Source organism: Schistocerca nitens, chromosome 3, assembly GCF_023898315.1.
Source record: "Schistocerca nitens isolate TAMUIC-IGC-003100 chromosome 3, iqSchNite1.1, whole genome shotgun sequence".
In the NCBI taxonomy this organism is placed as follows: Eukaryota; Metazoa; Arthropoda; class Insecta; order Orthoptera; family Acrididae; genus Schistocerca; species Schistocerca nitens.
The window spans coordinates 531711306-531733357 of record NC_064616.1 but is presented as its reverse complement, the minus strand read 5'-3'; the positions used below and the strand labels follow the sequence as shown (position 1 = coordinate 531733357).

The window sequence follows — 22052 nt, the reverse complement described above, 5'->3', positions numbered from 1 at the left end:
TACGCGGGTGGCGACCGCGGGGACCCGAGCTGAGTCTGACATTGCTTCCACTTACTTGTGTCAGACTCCTTCTTTCTCCTTCCCTGTCGGCCTCCCTTGGCCAACTCTTGCTTTTTTGACCCCAACGGTATTAGGTTTCGAGGCCCGAGGGCGTCTTTCCAATTTTCTTATTCCTTCCTATAACCCAACTCCTGAGGGGAGCCAGCAGTCCTGTGAGCTGTGAGGGTAACACCGCAGGTTGGACGGGAGGCCAGCACCCTCTCTCCGTAAAAAATTAAACATGCTTTCAAGACTACAAGTAAGCCTCGGAACATTACTGACAAAAATAGACGATGTCAATGGCAAAGAAACGGTATACGATTTGGAACGTGGAATGTAAGGAGTCTGTACAAGACAGGAGCTGCAATCAGTGTGGTCAAGGAAATTCAGAGGTACGAACTAGACCTAGTTGCACTGCAAGAAATCCGGTGGGACGATGCTGGGAGCATTGATGTTGAAAACTGTACAATTCTGTATGGAGCCAGTGAACGAGGTCATCTGTTTGGCACTGGTTTCTGCTTCAGTAAGACGTTGGCCACTAATGTTTCAGAATTCGTTTCAGTCAACCCACGAATATCTGTTCTAACACTGGAAGTAAAGCATATTAAGGCGACTTTTGTGAACTGTCATGCTCCCATGGAGGAGAGCGAATGTGAAGTGAAAGACGAGTTCTATGCACAGCTAGAGGCAGTGATGGACGCTATACCAAATGGTCACCTGAGGATCCTCCTTGGTGATATGAATGCCAAGGTTGGGAAAGAACAAATATTCCAAGACACAACAGGTAGGCACAGTCTACACAACCTAAGCAATGACAATGGAGTTAGGTTCATCAGCTTCGCTACATCATTAGGGTTGTTCATCTCCAGCACAAACTTCCAGCGGAAAAACGTACATAAAGGAACCTGGGTATCACCAGATGGGAGAACTGTAAATCAAATAGACCATGTTGCCATTGATCTCAGAGCCAAGAGATGGGTGTTAGACGTTAAGACAGCCGAAGGTGGGAGTGATCATTTCCTGGTCAGAGGCCATTTAAACATACAGTGTAAAGGAAGAACGGGGCCTAAGTCAAAAAGAGTGGAAAGGTACCATGTGGAGAAACTAAAAGATGAGGCAACGAAGACCAGATACCAGTTGCAACTTAGTAACCGCTTTGAAGCACTCAGTGAAGTGGACGCGAATCAGGACCTCGAACTTATGTGGGGAAACATCCAGAGCTCAGTTAGGGATACAGCAAAGGAAACACTCATGGGAAACCCAGTGGGCAAGAAGATCTGGTTTGGAAAGGAATGTGCAGATGCCCTGGAAAGGAGAAAGGAAGCCAGGAACAAATGGCTGAAGGGGACAAATCTGACACAGGCCAAAGCACAATTTGAGGAGGTCCGAAAGACTACACAAGCAATTCTGAGAAGAGCAAAGAGGAAATACATAAGGAATATCATCACTGAAGTAGAAACAGACTTCAGAGGACAAAAGACGAGGGAAATGTTTCTGAGGGTGAAGTACCTCTGCAAAGGTCACCAGGCCAAGCAGAAATTTGTCAAAGATTCCCGTGATAAGATCCTGACGAACGATAGGGACATAGCTGAGAGATGGAAAGAGTACTTTCGACAGCTGCTAAATTGTGATGAACCCGAACTACAGTTTGATTTCCAGTACCCAATTACAGCCAATGCAGACTATCCCCCACCTACCCTGGATGAGATAAAAACCAGAATCAGACACCTTAAACAGAATAAGAGTCCAGGTCAAGATGGAATACAGGCTGAAATGATCCTGGCAGGAGGAGAGAAACTTGCAGAAAAAATACACCGACTGATACAGGCAATATGGACCAAAGAAGAACTACCAGGAGAATGGAAAACAGCTCTGATTTGTCCAATACATAAGAAGGGCAACAAACTGGAATGTGACAACTATCAAGGAATCACCCTGCTTAACGTCTGCTATAAGATCCTGTCCAATTGCCTCATACATAGAATTCAGCCAGTGGCAGAATCGGTGATTGGGGAGTACCAGGGAGGTTTCCGGCAAGGACGGTCAACAGTAGATCACATCTTCAGTCTCCAGCAGCTCACTGAGAAACTGGGTGAATATGGCAAAGATTTGCATATTTTATTCGTTGATTTTAAGAAGGTCTATGATTGCATACATCGTAAGAGCCTGCTCAACTGTTTAAGGGAGTTTGGCATAGCAGAGAAACTCATCAATCTGATAAAGATCTGTCTGAACGAGACACATGCAAAGGTGAAGATGGGAAATCGCATAACTGAGGAATTTGAAATTGTGACAGGACTCAGGCAAGGAGATGGGTTGTCCCCTATCCTGTTCAACTTTGCCCTCGAGAAGATCATACGCGAGACCTTCCAAGAGAACGAAGGGATTGAAATCGAAGGAAAGAGACTGGCATACTTAGCCTATGCAGACGACATCTGTTTACTCTCTAGATCGGAAGAGGAGTTGGAGCAAATGACCAAAGCACTAAAGGAGGCTGCCAGCATATTTGGGCTAAACATAAACGAAGCTAAGACAGAGTACCTCGTTATGACGCGTGGTCATTGTCAGACTGCTGATCATCTACAATCACTGCAGGTTTGGGACCATTCCTACAAGAGAGTGCAAGAATTCAAATACCTAGGGGCACTTTTCACTGAGAACTCGTCATGTGAAGCAGAGATCAATGCCAGAATACAAGCAGGAAACCGATCTTACCACAGCCTAGCACAACTGCTTTGGTCCAAATCTCTCTCCAGACAGTTCAAGATTCGACTGTACAAAACCCTGATCCAGCCTGTTGTTCTATATGGCTGTGAGACATGGAGTATCCGGAAACAGGACTTCCATAAGCTCCTTGTCTTTGAGAGAAAAGTGCTTCGGAAGATCTTCGGTCCGGTTCTGGATGTAGATACAGGGCAATGGAGGATCAGATACAACCAAGAGCTTGAGGAACTATACCAGCAGCCCAACATAGCAGGAGCTGTCAAAGCCAAACGAATGCAGTGGGCTGGCCATGTGGCCCGGATGGAGGATCACAGATGGCCTCGGAAGCTCCTGGATTTCACACCTACAGGAAAGAGACCACCAGGGAGACCCAAGAAGCGTTGGAGGGATGGACTCCATGAAGATTTAAAACAAATGTCAATAGATGTGGACGAATGGCGGATAGCAGCAATGGGCAGAATACAGTGGAGGAGGAAACTTGTAGATGCGTGCGGTCCACTGGGCCTGATCACGTAGTAGTAGTAGTAGTAGTAGTAAATAAGTAAATATATTCAAAAATATTAGGATGCAAGTACAAAATAATTCAGGAAACATCTAAATGGAACAGAGAAAAAATGGAATAACTGCAGATAAACAGTGATAGAGATGGGGAAGAGTTCTTCTTGTGAAGAAAGAGAGGCTCAATTTTAACATATGAGAAGAAGCAGGTATTGTATAAAAATATTTCAAAATATTCAATTCATAGCTCTGACTTTACAATAGTATTTGCAAGTGAAATAAAGTATCAGTAAAGGCAAGGAACTAACATGTGCACAAAATCAATGATTAACGATCTGTCACATTATCTGTTTAAAATGTTGTTTGTAGGTTATCACAGTAGAAATTTACTTTATCTATGGATTATGTTCTCACTACTCTTCAAATGAAGAACACATAAACAATTCAAAGTACATATGCTTTGATGAAAAGCACTAACACACAACAACAATAGTAAAAAGAACATGAACCCCAACAATACCAGCTACTTAGCTAAAATGCAAATTACATCCATATCTGCCAAATGCCAAAATGTACGAAATAGAAGTACTTTGGAAATGTAATGAAGAATCAAATGTTACCAACTGAATTTTCTATAATGGAGGGAACAAAATTTCTTGTTTTCAATACTGTTTTATCATCTTGGACTCAGTGTTTCTCAGAGAGTATACCATCACGAACAACTCCCAGAGTGTTACTACAGAGTATATGGATACAGAGTATTCTTCTCCAAATATAGTTGAAAAAGTGCATAACAGACTAATATTACATGCTAAGAACAGAGAACAAATGAAGGTCAAGTCAAATATCTACACTTGGCAGGAAAGGAAATTCCTCATGCATCACAGATACGAAGCAGTGAGCAACAAACAAGCAAACTGAAAAAATTCAGCACACATGAGCTTTTGTATTCACCAGTTATTTTCTTAAAGTGTTGAACAGTGGTTCCAGAGTAAGATGATTCCACAAGCAAGGGAATCTGGATGGTTATGCAGACTAGTAATTCTGCATGCTCTGATCATCATTTATTATATCATCTGTAATTAGAATGGGAGCATTTTGCAAAGAATATTTCCCACTTTTCACAGTTTTATACAGACTTCTGTTATTAGACACATAATTTATGAGTCATTTCTGAGAACTTACCACCAATGGGGGCAGCAAAACAGCTAGCAACACCAACAGCACAAGCTGCTGCCAACATCTCACAGTTGCGTGATTCATTTTCATAAATACCCTGGAACGATGTCACCAGCTTCGATAACAGCTGAGCAGTAATACTTGCTATATGTACAAAAGGACCCTGTGTGAAATCAAATGTCTTTGTTAGCATATAGTTTTAATTTAAACAAATTTTAATGTGAGGACAAATTTCAGGTGTTCGTTACACAGAGAAAAACAGTAAATACAATGGATACTAATAAATAATGGAAGGAGTAAAGGTGACAACTCACTGTATAGCCAAGACATTGAATGGTTGACAGGCAAATAAACAAGACCATAAACACTGCTAAGCTTCTAGACTATGTTCTTCTCCAGATTTAACTATTACAGAATATTTATACCAGGTGTGCAAGTACAAAATGTGGATTTCAGACAACAGGTGTCGCACCAGTGCAGTTTGTACTATAAAGATTTGACACTGCACCATTTTTTGTGTCATCAACAAGTATCAGACATGCACAAGTGATAAATTGGAAAAGTGTGTGCATAGTGTTGTGTTCAATATGTTGAAATTTATACTGTACAGAGAGCACTCACAGACAGCCTAAATTTTTTTGTTTTCATTAGAAGAAAACTGCTGCTGAATCACAACGCTTACTTTGAGAATCTTATGGTGAACATGCCCCATCACATGATTTGTGTGAACAATGGTTTCAGCATTTCAAAGATGGTGACTTAAATGTTGCAGACAAGGTAAGTGGAAAACTGCAAAAAAATACAAAGATGTGGGAACTGGAAGAATTGTTGAACGAAGATGATTTGCAAACACAAAAACAACTCACCAAGCAATTGGGTGTTAGTCAACAAGCTATTTCCAATTGGCTTCAAGATCGATAGATAGGTACCACATGAGTTGAACGACAGGCAAATGGAAAAGTGTGAAACTACATGTGAGATTTTGGTCACTCGGTACAAAAGGAAGTCATTTTTGCATTGTATAGTTACAGGGGATGAAAAGTGGATTTATTTTAAGAATCTCAAGTGCAAAAAATCATGGGTAGACCAAGGCATACCATCCACATCAACCATAAGAGCAAATCGCTTTGGCAGAAAGACAATGCTCTGTGTTTGGTGGGACAAGAGGGTGTGGTCTAGTATGAGTGGTTAAAATCTGGGGAAATGGTTAATAATAAATGTTACCATCAACAATTGACCAAAATGAACCATTTGCTGCTTGAAAAAAGGCCACTATACTGAAAGAGGCAACACAAAGTAATTTTTCCTCATGACAATGCTCCTTCACATACGGCAAAATCAGTTCGCGGCACGTTGGAAGCACTCAGCTGGCAAGTTCTACCCCAGGCGGCTTACTCACCACTCTTGGCTCTTTCCAATTACCACTTGGCTGCATTGATAGGTCATGCACTTGCTGAGCACTGATTTGATTCATATGAAGCTGTGAAAAATGACTCGCTCAATGGTTTGCAGCCAAAGGGGACATTTTTACTGGTGTGGTATTCACAAATTGCCCAAAAGTTTGGAAAAATGTACAACAAATGATGGAGCATTCTTTGAATAAAGCATTATTTTATCATTCTTCTGGATTTAACATTTTTTTAGACAAAAATATCTGCATTTCATACATGTACACCTGGTATACACATGGCTACATTGTCTTAGTCACATTGCACCAGCATAGCAGCTTGGCTGAGATGAGTGGTTGTATCAGGTGGGGTGTGTGGCAGAGAAGGGAGATGGACAGGAGTAAGAAATGTTGGAGGTAAGGGTAGCTGATGACTATGAAGGAGAGGTAGCAAGCAGATTGAATACGAATGTTACGCCAGTGATAAGCCCTAGCACAGGCAGAGGGAGTTGTGTGTGGCACACAATGAGGAGGAGTGGATCGGGGGAGAGGTGCAAGTGAAGAATGTATGAAGTGGAAGTCTTGGCCACAGAAGTGAAGTGGAGGTGAGTGAGGGACAGGGGCTAGTGGAGACTGAGGCCAAGGAGATTGTTGTACTCAAAGATGTGTTGTAATTTAGAGATTCTGGTTTGTGTGTGGGGCGGTGGGGGGGGGGGGGGGAGGAGGGGGGGGAGGAGGGGGGGGGATAAGAATACATTTGGTATTGGCCATGCAGCAGCCACTGAAGTTGAGCATGTAGTGCTCAGCTGCATTTTATGCCAGTGGGTGATCTATTGTCAGTTCTGATCTTGGTCACAATTTTGCAGTGACCATACATTCGGGTGGAGAGTTGATTGGGGATCATTCCCACATAAAAGGCTGTGCAAAAGTTGGTATGTAATGTGACTGCTGTCACCAATAGCCTCACTTCTGACAGTGTGGGATATGTCCGTGATGGTACTTGAATAGGATTTGTTAGTTGTGTGCATAGAATCAGTCTTGCACCTCGGTCTTCCTAGGGGTGTGACTCATGTGACAAGGGGTTGGGAGTGGGTGTGGCATAAAGATGGGTGAGGATGTTTCTTAGATTGGGATGCCAGAGTACCACTTTGGGATAGATGGGAAGGATTGTGGGTAAGATGTTCCTCATTTCCAAGCTTGACAGTACATAGTCAATGAACTAGAAAAAGATGTAGCTGAATTGTTCCAGTCTGAGATGATACTGGACAAGTAGGGAGCTGCTCCTTTCCAGGTGGATAAGAAGGGAGCTGCTCTTTTTCACATGTTTCATAGGGATGGTAGGTGGATTAGGGACATGTGTGGATATGACACAGAGTATCTAGTATGAAGGGTAATGCTAGCCTGTGTAGCCCTTAGCAAGACCTTCAGCTCATCACTGCAGATGTGCTATCCCTGGGTGGCCAGCCCAAATGGGAGACATTTTTTAGAGTTGAAGGGATAATTTCTATAAAAATGGTTAGTGGGCTTGATTTGGATAAAGGTTGTAGAAATCAACATCCAGAACATAGGCACATGGACTGATGAGGCCAACATGAAGTGGATAGGAGGAGGGTGTTGGGGCTGAGAAGGAAGAAGGATAAAGTGTCATAGGCCTTGGCCACATCATGAAGATATCGTCACTGAACCTCAACCAGATGAGGGGTTAAGGATATTAGAGGTCCACAAAGATTTCCTCTAGAAGACCTATAAATAGGCTAGTGTAAGAGGTGCCATGTGGGTACCCATGGCTGGCTGTCCTGCAAATTTATTTATACATCTTTCCATAGAAGAAGTAGCTGTGGGGAAGCATGTAGTTTTTCAGGTGTGTAAGGAACACAGCACTGGATTTGGAGTGAGTAGGAGATTGGGAGAGGTAGTGTTTGATTGTGAAAATGTCACTGGCATGGGGAATTTTGTGGAGGGAGGTGGCATCAGCATTGACAAGTAGGCTTTTTTAGCCATCATCATAGAAGATAAAAACTTCTGTGTTGTTATGCTATGTCATGTTCCTATTCAAATTTCTTCAGCAGTATTCAATGTCTAAGCCAACTGTGAACATCTGAATGGTCCTGAAGACCCCAACAGAGGGGTAAAAATGTTGAATAATGAAGAAGTTTGAAGAAGAACATTATGTGGTCTACCAACTGAAACAATTTAACCTTCAGTGGACAAAGTCATTTCTGCGTTTGTGAGTCTGGTATGGGAAGCTGTGCTTGGGGCAATGGGTTGAAGGTGTTGGTCAGTAAGAGTTGAAATTTTTCTGTTTGAGTATAGTAGCCAGCTACAGTTTATGCATTTTGGGAAGCATGTAGTTGGTGGGTTTGTTGGATGTAACTATTGTGAGGAGGGAGATAGATTCAATTGAGAGTTTCTGGGATGAGCCAAAAAATTTGAGTGGGGATTGGTTTTCATGCTGGTCTTCTGGGACGGAATTATTCTGATAGAGCTTGTAGGTGGAAGAGTCAGGCAATTGGGAGTCATCTTCTGTTGACCATTACAACAGTGATGGAGACTTAGTCTGCAGAGAGGATGTTCAGATCAGTGTATTCCTTAAGGCTGTACTTGGCTGCATTTTTCTCTGCCAAAAGGCTTGTGTTTTGGGAAAGGAACCTAAGAAAAGAAGGTGAGACCAAGTTGAAGATAAGGAATTCTCAGAAGAAAATGGGGAAGTGACTGGATGGGAGTGAGTGAGGGCCATAGTTGAATGAGGTACGAATTTGGAGAGGAACAATGGCTTTGTTGCTTTTGGTCATAAGGGTTGTTGGCAAAATAATGTTGCAATAGGGGTCAGGATAAGGAGAGGTCTCTGAGAAGTTCAGTATTACTGAAACTGTGTGGGAGGCATTTGGATAGGACTGAAATTTCTACGGGGCTGAAATTTTTGTTAGATCAATTGACAGTATTGTTTTGGGTTTGTTTGCATTCTGGGATTTATGTGATGTTGGGAGGTAGAGTTGGAGAATGCAGCAGATGGCAGATGGAAGAGGTCAAAAAGGCGGGGTCTGAATATTGATAATAAGATGAACAAGCCAATTAAAACAGAATGCATTAAACACTTACTGTCATCTCTGAAGATATTAAAGAGATTTTTAGAAGAAAAGAGGTTTTTAGATCATTAAAGCATGCTGGTAAAAAAAGAAAATACAGGCAGCTGGGACAATATGAGACAAAACTTTATGCTGTTGTTTATAAACATCAAAACACGGTAAATGAATTCCACATCTGAACAGTTGAAAAAATCTTTCCAAATAAATTTCTGTTTTAGGACTATGTTCAAATAAATGTGCTCAATGAAGCTACGTAAGTGTGACAAGAAAATATCTAAATTTCAATTGGTTTTTTAATGGTTCCCTCAGAGCTCTTGTTTTTAATTGACTTGAGAGCTCAGTCCTACAGACAGCTCACTAACAACCTTGAAGACTCAGTAATTATACCTACTACCATCACATACACATTTTAATCTGTCATTTTTTATAATTATTCCTACTACCATCATATACATATTTTAATCTTACAAGTATAAAGCACATTTTAAATGAACATCTGTGCCTGATGTTGGACACTTATTTATGGCCTCCCTTTCACAAAGTATTGGAAATAACCTGAGACTACAGTGATTGGTTAATCATACCTTTGATCAGGCTCTGTATGAACATCGTTTCATTGCAAATTAATGAACATATCTACATCTACATCTACATTTATACTCCGCAAGCCACCCAATGGTGTGTGGCGGAGGGCACTTTACGTGCCCCTGTCATTACCTCCCTTTTCTGTTCCAGTCGTGTATGGTTCGCTGGAAGAACGACTGTCTGAAAGCCTCTGTGCGCGCTCGAATCTCCCTAATTTTACACTTGTGATCTCCTCGGGAGGTATAAGTAAGGGGAAGCAATATATTCGATACCTCATCCAGAAACGCACCCTCTCGAAACCTGGTGAGCAAGCTACACCGCGATGCAGAGCACCTCCCTTGCAGAGTCTGCCACTTGAGTTTGCTAAACATCTCCGTAACGGTATCACGGTTACCAAAAAACCCTGTGACGAAATGCGCCACTCTTCTTTGGATCTTCTCTATCTCCTCCGTAAACCTGATCTGGTACGGATCCCACACTGATGAGCAATACTCAAGTATAGGTCGAACGAGTGTTTCGTTAGCCACCTCCTTTGTTGATCGACTACATTTTCTAAGGACTCTCCCAATGAATCTCAATCTGGTACCCGCCTTACCAACAATTAATTTTATATGATCATTCCACTTCAGATTGTTCCGCACGCATACTGCCAGATATTTTACAGAAGTAACTGCTACCAGTGTTCATTCCGCTATCATATAATCATACAATAAAGGATCCTTCTTTCTATGTATTCGCAATACATTACATTTGTCTATGTTAAGGGTCAGTTGCCACTCCCTGCACCAAGTGTCTATCCGCTGCAGATCTTCCTGCATTTCGCTACAATTTTCTAATGCTGCAACTTCTCTGTATACTACAGCATCATCCGTGAAAAGCCGCATGGAACTTCTGACACTATCTACTAGGTGATTTATATATATTGTGAAAAGCAATGGTCCCATAACACTCCCCTGTGGCACGCCAGAGGTTTCTTTAATGTCTGTAGACGTCTCTCCATTGATAACAACATGCTGTGATCTGTTTGCTAAAAACTCTTCAATCCAGCCACACAACTGGTCTGATATTCCGTAGGCTCTTACTTTGTTTATCAGGCGACAGTGCGGAACTGTACGAACGCCTTCTGGAAGTCAAGGAAAATAGCACCTACCTGGGAGCCTGTATCTAATATTTTCTGGGTCTCATGAACCAATAAAGCGAGTTGGGTGTCACACGATTGCTGTTTCCAGAATCCATGTTGATTCCTACAGAGTAGATTCTGGGTTTCCGAAAACGAGATGATACTCGAGCAAAAAACATGTTCTAAAATTCTACAACAGATCGATGTCAGAGATATAGGTCTATAGTTTTGCCTATCTGCTCGACGACCCTTCTTGAAGACTGGGACTACCTGTGCTGTTTTCCAATCATTTGGAACCTTCCGTTCCTCTAGAGACGTGCGGTACACGGCTGTTAGAAGGGGGGCAAGTTCTTTCACGTACTCTGTGTAGAATCGAATTGGTATCCCGTCAGGTCCAGTGGACTTCCCTCTGTTGAGTGATTTCAGTTGCTTTTCTATTCCTTGGACACTTATTTCGATGTCAGCCATTTTTTCGGTCGTGCGAGGATTTAGAGAAGGAACTGCAGTGCGGTCTTCCTCTGTGAAACAGCTTTGGAAAAAGGTGTTTAGTATTTCAGCTTTACACGTGTCATCCTCTGTTTCAATGCCATCATCATCCCGGAGTGTCTGGATAAGCTGTTTCGAGCCACTTACTGATTTAACGTAACACCAGAACTTCCTAGGACTTTCTGTCAAGTCGGTACATAGAATTTTACTTTGAAATTCACTGAACGCTTCACGCATAGCCCTCCTTACGCTAACTTTGACACAGCATAAACAGCATTAAATGATACCTGCTTCACTAAATAATGCACTCTTTTACACCCATACTAATGAGATGTACTATAAGCTTTGTCAAACCACTTATTTCACGCTAACCGTGTCTAAGGAGAAACAAATTTTGGCAGTCTTACAGCGAGTGCAGATGCTGTTTTGACATTTTGTGCTATTGAAGAATGTTGGTGGATTTAATACTCAATTCATAGCCAAGGGCATAAATGCGAGTACGTATGGTGGTGCTTTACTCTTGGGGTAGTCAGTTTTATTTCTGATGATGGGATATAGTTTCATCTTCTCACTATATTATTTGCTGATGTCTTGGATGGAATTCCAAAACCATTTGCAATGTATCATGGATGGGGTCATGTGACACTGTTGATGGTGATACATTGTTTTACATTGTTTTACACACATCAAAAAAAGTTTTGCATCACTGCAGCTCCCAGAACTCCTGAAGGTAGAAGTTGACTGTGGATATTGCATCACAGACACAGTCCCTTTCACTGTTCAGAGATGCCACTAAGCCCACCCAAAGATGGAAATAACCATCCATGAGCAGCACCTATTAGACAGTGGGAGAGCCGATCAGTTACAGTCATTCCATCAGGACGGAGGTACACGGATCATGTTGTCTATAGTTAAACCATGCCTAGACGGTCAACACTGCAGTTTAATTGTGTCTTCATTGTTACTTTGTGCCAGGAAGGGCTCTCAATAAGGGAAGTGTCCAGGTGTCTCAGAGTGAACCAAACCGATGTTGTTCGGACATGGAGGAGATACAAAGAGACAGGAACTGTTGATGACATGCCTCACTCATGTTGCCCAAGGGCTACTACCACAGTGGATGATTGCTACCTATGGAATATGGCTCAGAGAAACCCTGACAGCAACGCCATCATATTGAATAGTGCTTTTCTTGCAGCCGCAGGATGCCATGTAATGACTCAAACTGAGCACAATAGGCTGCATGATATGCAACTTCACTCCCGACATCCATGATGAGGTCCATCTTTGCAACCACGACACCATGCAGTGCGCTACAGATGGGCCCAACAACATACCGAATGGACCGCTCAGGATTGGCATCATGTTCTCTTCACTCATGGGTGTCGCATATGCCTTTAACCAGACAATCATCAGGGACGTGTTTGGAGGCGACCCAGTCAGGCTGAACACCTTAGACACATTGTCCAGAGAGTGCAGCAAGGTGGAGGTTCCCTGATATTTTGGGGTGGCACTATGTGTGGCTGACGTACACCACTGGTGGTCATGGAAGGTGTCGTAACGGCTGTATGATACGTGAATGCCATCCTCCGACCAGTAGTGCAACCATATCGGCAGTATATTGGCAAGGCATTCATCTCATGGACAGCAATTTGTGCCCCCATCGTGCACATCTTGTGAATGACTTCCTTCAGGATAATGACATTGCCCGACTAGTGTGGCCAGTATGTTCTCCAGACATAAACCCTATCGAACATGCCTGGGATAGACTGAAAAGGGCTGTTTATGGACTACATGACCCACCATCTACGCCGAATTGCCGTTGAGGACAAACAGTGCCTTGATGAACTTGTGAATAGTATTCCACGATGAAAACAGACATGCATCAGTGAAAGAGGACATACTACTGGTTATTAGAGGTACCGGTGTGTACAGCAATCTGGACCCCTACCTCTGAAGGTCTCGCTGTATGGTGGTACAACATGCAGTGTGTGGTTTTCATGAGCATTAAAAAGGGCAGAAATGTTGTTTATGTTGATCTCTATTACAATTTTCTGTACAGGTTCCGGAACCAAGATGATTTTAACTTTTTTTGATGTGTGTATCATACTCATCATTATCAACCACACCAGCACCAACATAACACTAAACTCTGTATGCACTCATCACAGTCACCTACACTTAATGTGCACATCTACAACTTAACAATGATCCATTTTCAAACAAAAGGTGCCTAACTGGTACACATACAGAAACTTTTATCAATTTACATGGTTGAATCCTTTGGGGTTATACCAGTCAAAAATGCCATAAGACATTAACATTTTACAAAATTTAACATGGCACTGTTTTTACCACATGCATAGACATTACTGGAAGAATTGTTTATCCTACAGCAAATACCTGTTTTTTGTACTGAAGTTGACAGTTTTCATGTTTATCAGGGATGAGATTCTACATTATTTTTCATTTTAGATGGAGACTGAAGAACAATAAATGTAAGCCACATTACAATACATACAGATGTATACTTTTCCTAAAAAATTACAAAAAAATGCTGCATAAAGTTGGAGAGATAGGTTTCTGTTATTCTTGCCTTCTATTTTAGCTCCCTAGGGCAATCCAAAAGAGGTTTGTCAATAGCAACTGAAATTTTTGTAATCAATAACACTGTTTCAGAGATAATACAATTTAACCTACAAGCTGATCAAAGGACAAAAAACACTCATCTTTAGAATAACTATCACATTCCTGGAGTGCAAAATACTTTTATATGAGAACAATGAATGCAAAAGAGTTACCATGAGTGCACAGGAAAATCACAGCTTTCATAGACATACATATTTTTAAAACTGCTGCAATATATCATCTAATTTTCTGTCCCAATAGCGTATTTTGCAGTATGACTAGTTTCAGTCTCCTTGGATTATTTTGAGATCTATGTAGTTGCATCAGAACCACACATCAGAGTACTGTATTACATATAATTAAGTATTTCTTTGTTTCAATGATATAACAATTATTATTTATTATATGTTATATATGCATAAATGTATAATACACTTGTGTGCCGGACTTAAAATTTAAAAATGTACTGGCTACTTTCCAGTGCTTGTTAGACTGTGAGGTATGGAATCTGAAACTTCATGGAGCACCTAGCTATATCACTGTTTTCTCCAAGGACATCAAGGAGCATATGGTACATCTACAAGAGGTATTTGGAAAGTTACGTGTGGCACAGCTGACCCTTAGTGTAGAAAAGTGCAATTTGATATTACTGGAGATCCATTATTTAGGTCACATTATTGGGCAAGATGGTGTGTGAACTGATCCATGACTGGTACAATCTATAGAGGGTATCCCAATGTCAAGCACAGTAAAGGAATTGCAGTCATATCTCGAGTTCACCAATTTCTATAGAGGAAACATTCCAAAATTTGCAGAGTCAGCAAGACACTTGACACATTTGTTAAAGAAGGGAGTAAAGTTTAGCTGGACTCCAGATCGAAAAGCAGCATTTGAGTGTTTGAAAGAGTGATTAACAACTGGTTCCATCCTTGCTTTTCCTATCAAAAACAGTTTATACTGTTGTGTGACTTGAGCAGCAATACTCTAGGCTGTTCTAAGTTATGAGATGGGAGGACAGAACACCCAATTGCATAACCTTGTAGGGAGCTCAAAAAGGAGAGAAAAGAAAACTATTCAGTCACTGAAAATGAAATGTTCACACAAATTTTTGGCATCTCATATTTCCATTGTTACCTGCATGGCTGACTTTTTAAGGTAATAATAGGTCATGCTGCATGGAAAAGGCTTGTGGGAATAAAAGTCATTTGACCCACTGGGCTTTACAGCTAAGCAAATTTGATTTTTAGGTTGTAGACTATCCAGGAAAATATCATGAGAATGCAGATTGATTGAGCTGCAAAGTACATGCTGATGGAGTCCTGTACAAGCAAACATGTTGTGGCTGGTGCATAGTTACCCCAGCAAGCTTGCAAAACAAGATAGTGAGGCAAGCTCATGATTCCATATTAGCAAGACAAAGTGGCTGATGTGCCACAGGCCTCGACATTGTGGAAAAGTTCTTGTGGCCAAAAAGAAACAAGGCATAGAGCATTAGATAAAGGACTGCATTCCTTTATGAAATTTTCACTCTGCAGCAGAGTGTTCACTGTTATGAAACTTTTGGGAGTCATTCTTTGTTGCCCGTATAAGGTGCAGGTCCCTAGTTCAGCTCTCGGTCTGTCACACAGTTTTAATCTGCTTGGAAGTTTCAATTGTGTTTCTTGTGTTCAAAGTGCCAAAATGAGTCATCAGTGAAACCCATTATAAAGGTTACCTCAGGTGGATAGACCATTTAAAATTATTGGACTGTATGTCTATGGCCACTTTGCACAAACAGCAGCAGGGAATCCATATGTCCTAACAAATTGTTCATATCTCACATTACTTTGTCGTGATTGCCATACCAAATAAACAGGCAGAAATGGTGGTTCAGACTATGACAAATCAATTGAGAACACCAGAGACTGTAGTAACCGACCAAGGCACTAACTTTAGGTTTCAGTTATTGAAGCAATTATGCTATTATGTATAAAGAAGTTATGAATCAGCACACCACAACCACAAGTGAAGAGCAGAACTGTAAGAGTTTTCAGGACATAGAGGAACATGTTAAGTTATTATGTAAATAGTAGCCACAATAATTAGATACCTTTCCACAATTTGCCATGGCTGAGTAAAACTTGGAAGTCTCCCTATGGGTTTGTTTTTGGCCAAAAAAGTGATCTCCCTTTGAATTATGCTGCACTACCCCAGGAGAAGATATAACCCCAATTCAAGATTTTGCTAAAAGTTAAAAACATATTGGTGATATGTTAAACGAGGAATGCAAAGGCTCTAGAAAGACAGGAAAGCACCTACAACAAAAGCAGAATTACCTAAGTACTACATTGGTCAGTGAATAATGTTATCTAACCCTTACGTGCTGGAAAGAAAAACTAAAAAGTTCACATCAAATTACCAATGATCTTATCAGATAGTCAAGATGACATCTCCAGTTAATGTCAAACTACAACTTCCAAACAAAAGCACAGTGGTGCATGCAGGAAGAGTTTGTCAATTTCAGGGTGAACTGGAAGTACTGCCTAAATCATCAGCTGCTCCTCCCAACAGGGGAAGTCAATAGTTAGAGAAAGGGAGAACCAGGCAACTCAAGCAGGATGCAACTGTGATTGTTCCCACCCATCCCTATGCTCTTAGGACTCAAAGGGGACTAGCAAACCAACAGGAAATTTCCTCTTCACATAGGATGCATTCTGGACCCGGTCAAGGACCAAAATACAGAGAACAGGAGGTAGCAACTCCAACTCCAGCCATCAAGTTCAAGACAAAGAGGAACATGAAAGCAAGAGGCATCATTGCTGTGGTGTTCCTGAGTCTGCTGGATGGATAAAAACTGGGATTAGCCCTCAAGGTATATCATTTGGATGCTGAGGCACTATTTACATAGGAGATGGATATAGTAATGTTGGAACATCGGTGGTCATTAAGTACAGATTTCAATATATGGGTGGTATAAAATGAAATTCAGTAACTGAAAGATACCTATAGGAAATTGCAACTCATGATGCTAGGCAGGATGCAGTTGGATTATACCTGATAGGAATATCAGCTATTAAAATCAGCTTTTGTACATTTGCAGGAGCAGCTGCACCAGACCACAGAATTGGTCCTGTGGTTTCAACAAAGAAGGGGCTGGTTGGATGTGTGTAGCAGAATCTTGAAGACAGTATCCAGCACTGCCAATGCAAAAGACTTAGGGGTGATAAACACAGTGTTGCAACAGGTACAAGCAGCTGTCTTTTGGAATCATGAGACCCTTGAAATACACACTACACAGCTTGAAGTGTGCCACACTCAAGACTCACATACAGGAAACAGCAGGTGCAGCAAATCATAACTCAGGCATTTTCAAGGAGCAGTCGGATAATGTTGACACACAGTTGATCATTGCAAGACTTTTGTGGAATCACACTGAAAGTATTCCCGACATGCGCATTGAAGCCACAGAGCTGCAGGAAGCTCTCCTCCATATTGTCTGTGGCCACTTGGCACCAATACTCTTACCTCCTTGATAGTTCTTGGAAGAACTATGTAAACTCCAAGCAGAATTACCAGTGCCCTTAGGAATGTTAGGAGCAGTAGAGGAGGAATCCCTACCACTGCACTACCGTAGGGTCAGTGTAGCCAGCACACAACAAGAAACCAGAGCATGACTCCAGTTGCAGTTCCCACGAACATGTAAAGATTGCCAGTTCGAGTGTTTTTCCATTCATACCTGCCCAATAGCAAGAGGAGCCCTGCAGAAATTTGTGCACTTACAGGGTCATGAAAAATTATTGGTGTTGCTGGACGGAAAGTCACATGTGCTGTTCTTCAATGTAGAGTTACTGCAGTGTCAAACCAGGCAAGTCACTGTCTGCACCACAAAATAAATACACAGCCCCTGAATCACTTGAGTAAACACTGTTTCGCTTTGGGAGCCTGCAGCTGAGTGTCCCAGGAAAGTTATTACATGTGAAAACAAATTCTTTCAAAAGATAGGGTCCAACAATCTATTCTCAGTACCAAAACTGATAGATGTAATTTGCATCAGTAATGAACATGGTCATTTTGGCAGAGAACAGTGAATAGAACTGGAGGGGCAGGGGTTGCTGATAAGCAACATCTCTAGACCTACTTTCCCATTACCTGCCACCATCACTAGAACCACCACCCTAAGCACCAATTCCTCATTAATCTACCTACCAAACCTACCCAATGGGATCTTGCCCAAGGAAAATCTAACCTACTTAAGTAGCATTCTAGACCCAACCATTCTCACTTCCTTCGGCCAGATGATAGTAGCACAGAATAGTTGCATGATGATGGAACACCTGCTTGATCATGCGAAAAAATATACAGCCAAACATCACCCTCAACTTATCACCATAGGAATTAGCACATCTGCTGCCTACATAATTTTGATAACAGTAAGTACTTTGTTCTGCCACCTCAGATGTAGAATTGTCCAAATCCCGCCTTTACCGTCATTGAACATACAGATCCTTAGTTATCATGTCAGCAGCTGTGAAGAAGTGAATCAATGACAGTGAGTGAAGTTAAAAGTGTATCTAGGAACTCTGTGCCTGAGCATCACGAGACTGAGATGGGGCACATAATGTAACATAAAAAGTGAAGAAGGACAACAAAAGGGGGAAAAATTATGAAAAAAATATTTTACTCTGATTTCATGCAGTAGAATGCAAAGTATAGAAATGTTGATGGAAAAATTAGTGTCTCCATTGCAGTCAGACTCTTGCGCTGTAATCCAGAGCCCCTGATTAATCTAAGGAGGGAGGAAATGAAGCAGTCTAAAGCTCTAGTAGCATGGAAAACAGCACAGAACCACAAGCAGGTCAGAGCCACTGTCTGCCTGCCAGACATTACCCCTGCCAACGTTGTAATTCAGCAAACATTGACACTTTCATGTGGCCGTGCTTGTGTTCCAATGACTAGGGAGTGGGACAGCCTTCAGGATGCCACAGCAGTTTGACCGACTGCAGCATACAAACAGCTGGATCCTGATCATCCACCTCCACTCCAGAAGCACACAACACATGGCTCAGCACTGGGTCATGGTACTTAAACTGCCTTGTCCAGCTCATTGTCATCAGCACAGCTAGTCACTACAATGGTGAACAGTCCACACCATTTCTTACCATACTTATGGCACAGTTATATTTGACATCTCCAGGTCACGAAGCAGTGACCGTCCTCTGACTGGCTGAGCCCGTGGCCACGAGCACCTGCCACTGTCTCCATGTTTCAGGCTGAGCCATGAGTTTCAGACAGCCCAACAATGGCTACTGCTGCCACCACCACTTTTCAGCCTGCTGATCTGTTTTCATCACCTGAGTAGTCGTGCTAGGCTCACCTGCCAAGACCTGGCTTTCACCTGGCTCATTGCCAACCAGCATTTACTCTCTGCCTGCTGCAGATGCACTGACCTATGTTCATGTATGGTTGCTAATAAAGAGTTTTGTCAACAGACTGCTCTGACTACATTCTCAGCACACCTCTACCCACCTCCAGCAGAGAACCACTCTCCCACACTGTCCCATAATAACAACCTGTTGCACAACAGTTGCTACGAATTATGTTGTTGCCATATGAGGGAACATATTAAAATCGACAAAAATTAAATATTGATTTCTAACCATTAGTTCCTTATCTCAAAGTACTCAGTTGAGGATCCACTATCATCTGTATAATTTTGACCTTAAAAGTTTTGGACATCATGTACACAAGTTAGGTTTGACATCATTATTATTATTATTATTATTATTAGGGCCTAAATAGAGGGAGTAACATTTAAAAACCATGCATCTGTTCAGTGGTAAAATGTGAAAAAGAAATAAATGCACCTGTCTGACTGAATCTGTATTTTCTTTTTAATATTCCTTGAAAGAAGGATACAACAGACTGAGGGAATATTCTTATACACACAAGCAAAATAAATGTTGCATTTGTTTACTTTAAATGCTGTTTTAATTACTGAAAGAGATGTTAATAGAATTCATAAGTGTAGTTCACTGGACTGTTACCGGAAAAATCAAGTGCTTAATTGGTATGATGTAATTAGGTGTAATCAATTGTTTCTGCAGTGAGCCATGTTGAAAGAATGCCCATGGTTTTCTAAATAATGTAATAATACTTCCACTTATTTCAGCAGTGAATAAGAAAGAGTAATTTCTGCAGATATTTATGACATTTTATGCTAATGTGCAATACATATAGTGTGTTAATATGTAGGTCTACTGACTCTGAATTGTTCTTAAGCATTTAAAACAATGAAGCTATGGTTATACATCTGGAAATTGTATATAGCTAAACAAAAAATTACAACAAACACTCTATGCCCACTAGAAACTATATTTTTCAGACTCAATAGAGATATTTTTGAACATATCTTAGTTTATAAATTTAGGTTTTCCTCAGTGATACTTTGTATTCTGCAATTTTAAAAATTCTGACACAATTACAATCAACTTTAATGAAAGATAATAGGAATAGTTTACCTCTTTCCCTAATGGCAGACCACTTCCCAGAGTGGCTGTCAGTCCTATCACTTTAGCAATCAGTGTTCTGAATGTCAGGTATTCCTTCAGAGCAACACCCCGTAAAATAGTTTTCATTTCAGGAATCCCAGAACCTGAAAAGAAGTGAAATGCAATTGAAGATTTATTAGACAAGTGTTGAATATTAAGCATCACATTAAAAATCACTGTACTATTTTAGAATATTTTGCTACAAATATTGCACTGAACACATGGTAAGGCCACTGCTTACAGCACCCTTGCTGACATTTGGCTCATTAAACTAAATAATGTTTCCTAGAACAAGAAATAATGCCTTCAGTACGTGTTAGGAGATGGCATAAAATTTATCCATAATGCTTCTTGGTGATGGTGAAGAGAGAACAAAATGAAAGTTAAGTTACTAATCATGGATACAGCAATCAATGATATAACCATGGAATGTCAATGTAGCTTCTGGTGATTTGGTGTCTGTGTGACGTTACACTAGAAAAATGAGGGAGGGTACTGAAACCTACAGAAGTGTCTGTGCCATATGTGTTTCTATGCATCACAAATTAACACTCATTATCTATAGGTGGGTGGTTACCTTTCCCCTCTTTTTGTTTATTAGTGGACCACTCAGGGAGCTATGTTAGAAGTTACATTTGTATAATTTGATAATACTTGCTTTTATCTGCTCATCTCAATATGTTCTGATGTCACTTGAATATCTAATAAATTTCTGTTAGGCATTAAAGTATATTAAATTAGATATTATAAAAATGGAACACATTCCAACTTATTAACAAAATCAATTGGTGACTAATTATAAAATCCGGTCTAAGTGCCAAAAATAAAAAAAATCATTTTATTGTCAAAATATGGGTGACGTGCCTAAGCTTCGTCAGTAAAAACTGTGCTATCTCATTATCAGTGTGGAAGTGGTTTAAAACCTTGCCACCAGAATGCGTCAGGTGCTAAGTGCCACCTGTTCTGAAACAATATCTGGGCTATGTACCTGTGGTGTTGTATTTAGTTTGAGATTCAATTGTGTTCAAGTTGAAGTAATTAGTCCTGCCTGTTGTGTTTACTATTGTGGTTTATGTGATGGATGAAACAACAAAACATCGGAAAAGGGGTGAAGGTAGTGTTTCCCAAATAGATAAGGAGCTAAGAGCAGAGGAAAAACCATATGAGAACAATAAGAAAGTTACTGCACCACAAAAACAACGTCCACCAGATGAGGTAAGTATATATGATAGCGTTAACACCTTAAGACTAAGGCTTTCATGAAGAACTTCACTTGATTATGATTTTTCTGTGGCATTTTAAGCTAACCTATGTTTAGATTATGCAGAGCACGTTAGGTTATGTTTGACTTGGTTCCTGGACTATAGCAGACCTGCTAACTGTGCAGGGTAGTAAACAAACAGGTTATTCATGGCAATCATAAATTATTTAATGCCTCAATTCCTGTGTTTATTTGCTGTAGTTTTCATGCCAGTGCCACTATCAATGTAGAGACACTGCATTGGAACATAAATTAAACATATTTAATCAGTTCTAGAAACTAGGTGATAATATTAAGCAAAACTCTTGTTTGATGGGAAACATAAGTGTATGCAATTTCAGAAGAAGGCATCATGGTTCTTACGAAGAATCCGAGGTGAGTCGCAGACAGGCTAGTGTTTTTTATTCAGTTCCTGATGATGAAGGCGGACATTTTCAAGTTTTCAAAAAAACCTTTCTGAAATACACAAAATTACCAGGCGAAGACTGGAAACCTTGGTAAAAGCAAAAAAGAGTGATGATGTTACCAACATTGA

General features: G+C 40.9%; 1 protein-coding gene across 2 annotated transcripts in view; it reads right to left on the bottom strand.

The window, feature by feature from the left end:
- LOC126248447 (chloride channel protein 2) overlaps positions 1-22052 on the bottom strand; it is a 526989-nt gene that overhangs the window by 184057 nt on the left and 320880 nt on the right. For both annotated transcript variants that reach the window (XM_049949432.1, XM_049949431.1), the window contains exons 4-5: positions 20227-20360; positions 4447-4603 (exon numbers count right to left, since the gene is read on the bottom strand). In XM_049949432.1, the coding sequence (XP_049805389.1) occupies positions 4447-4603; positions 20227-20360 (291 nt within the window). The remainder of the gene's footprint in view (positions 1-4446; positions 4604-20226; positions 20361-22052) is intronic.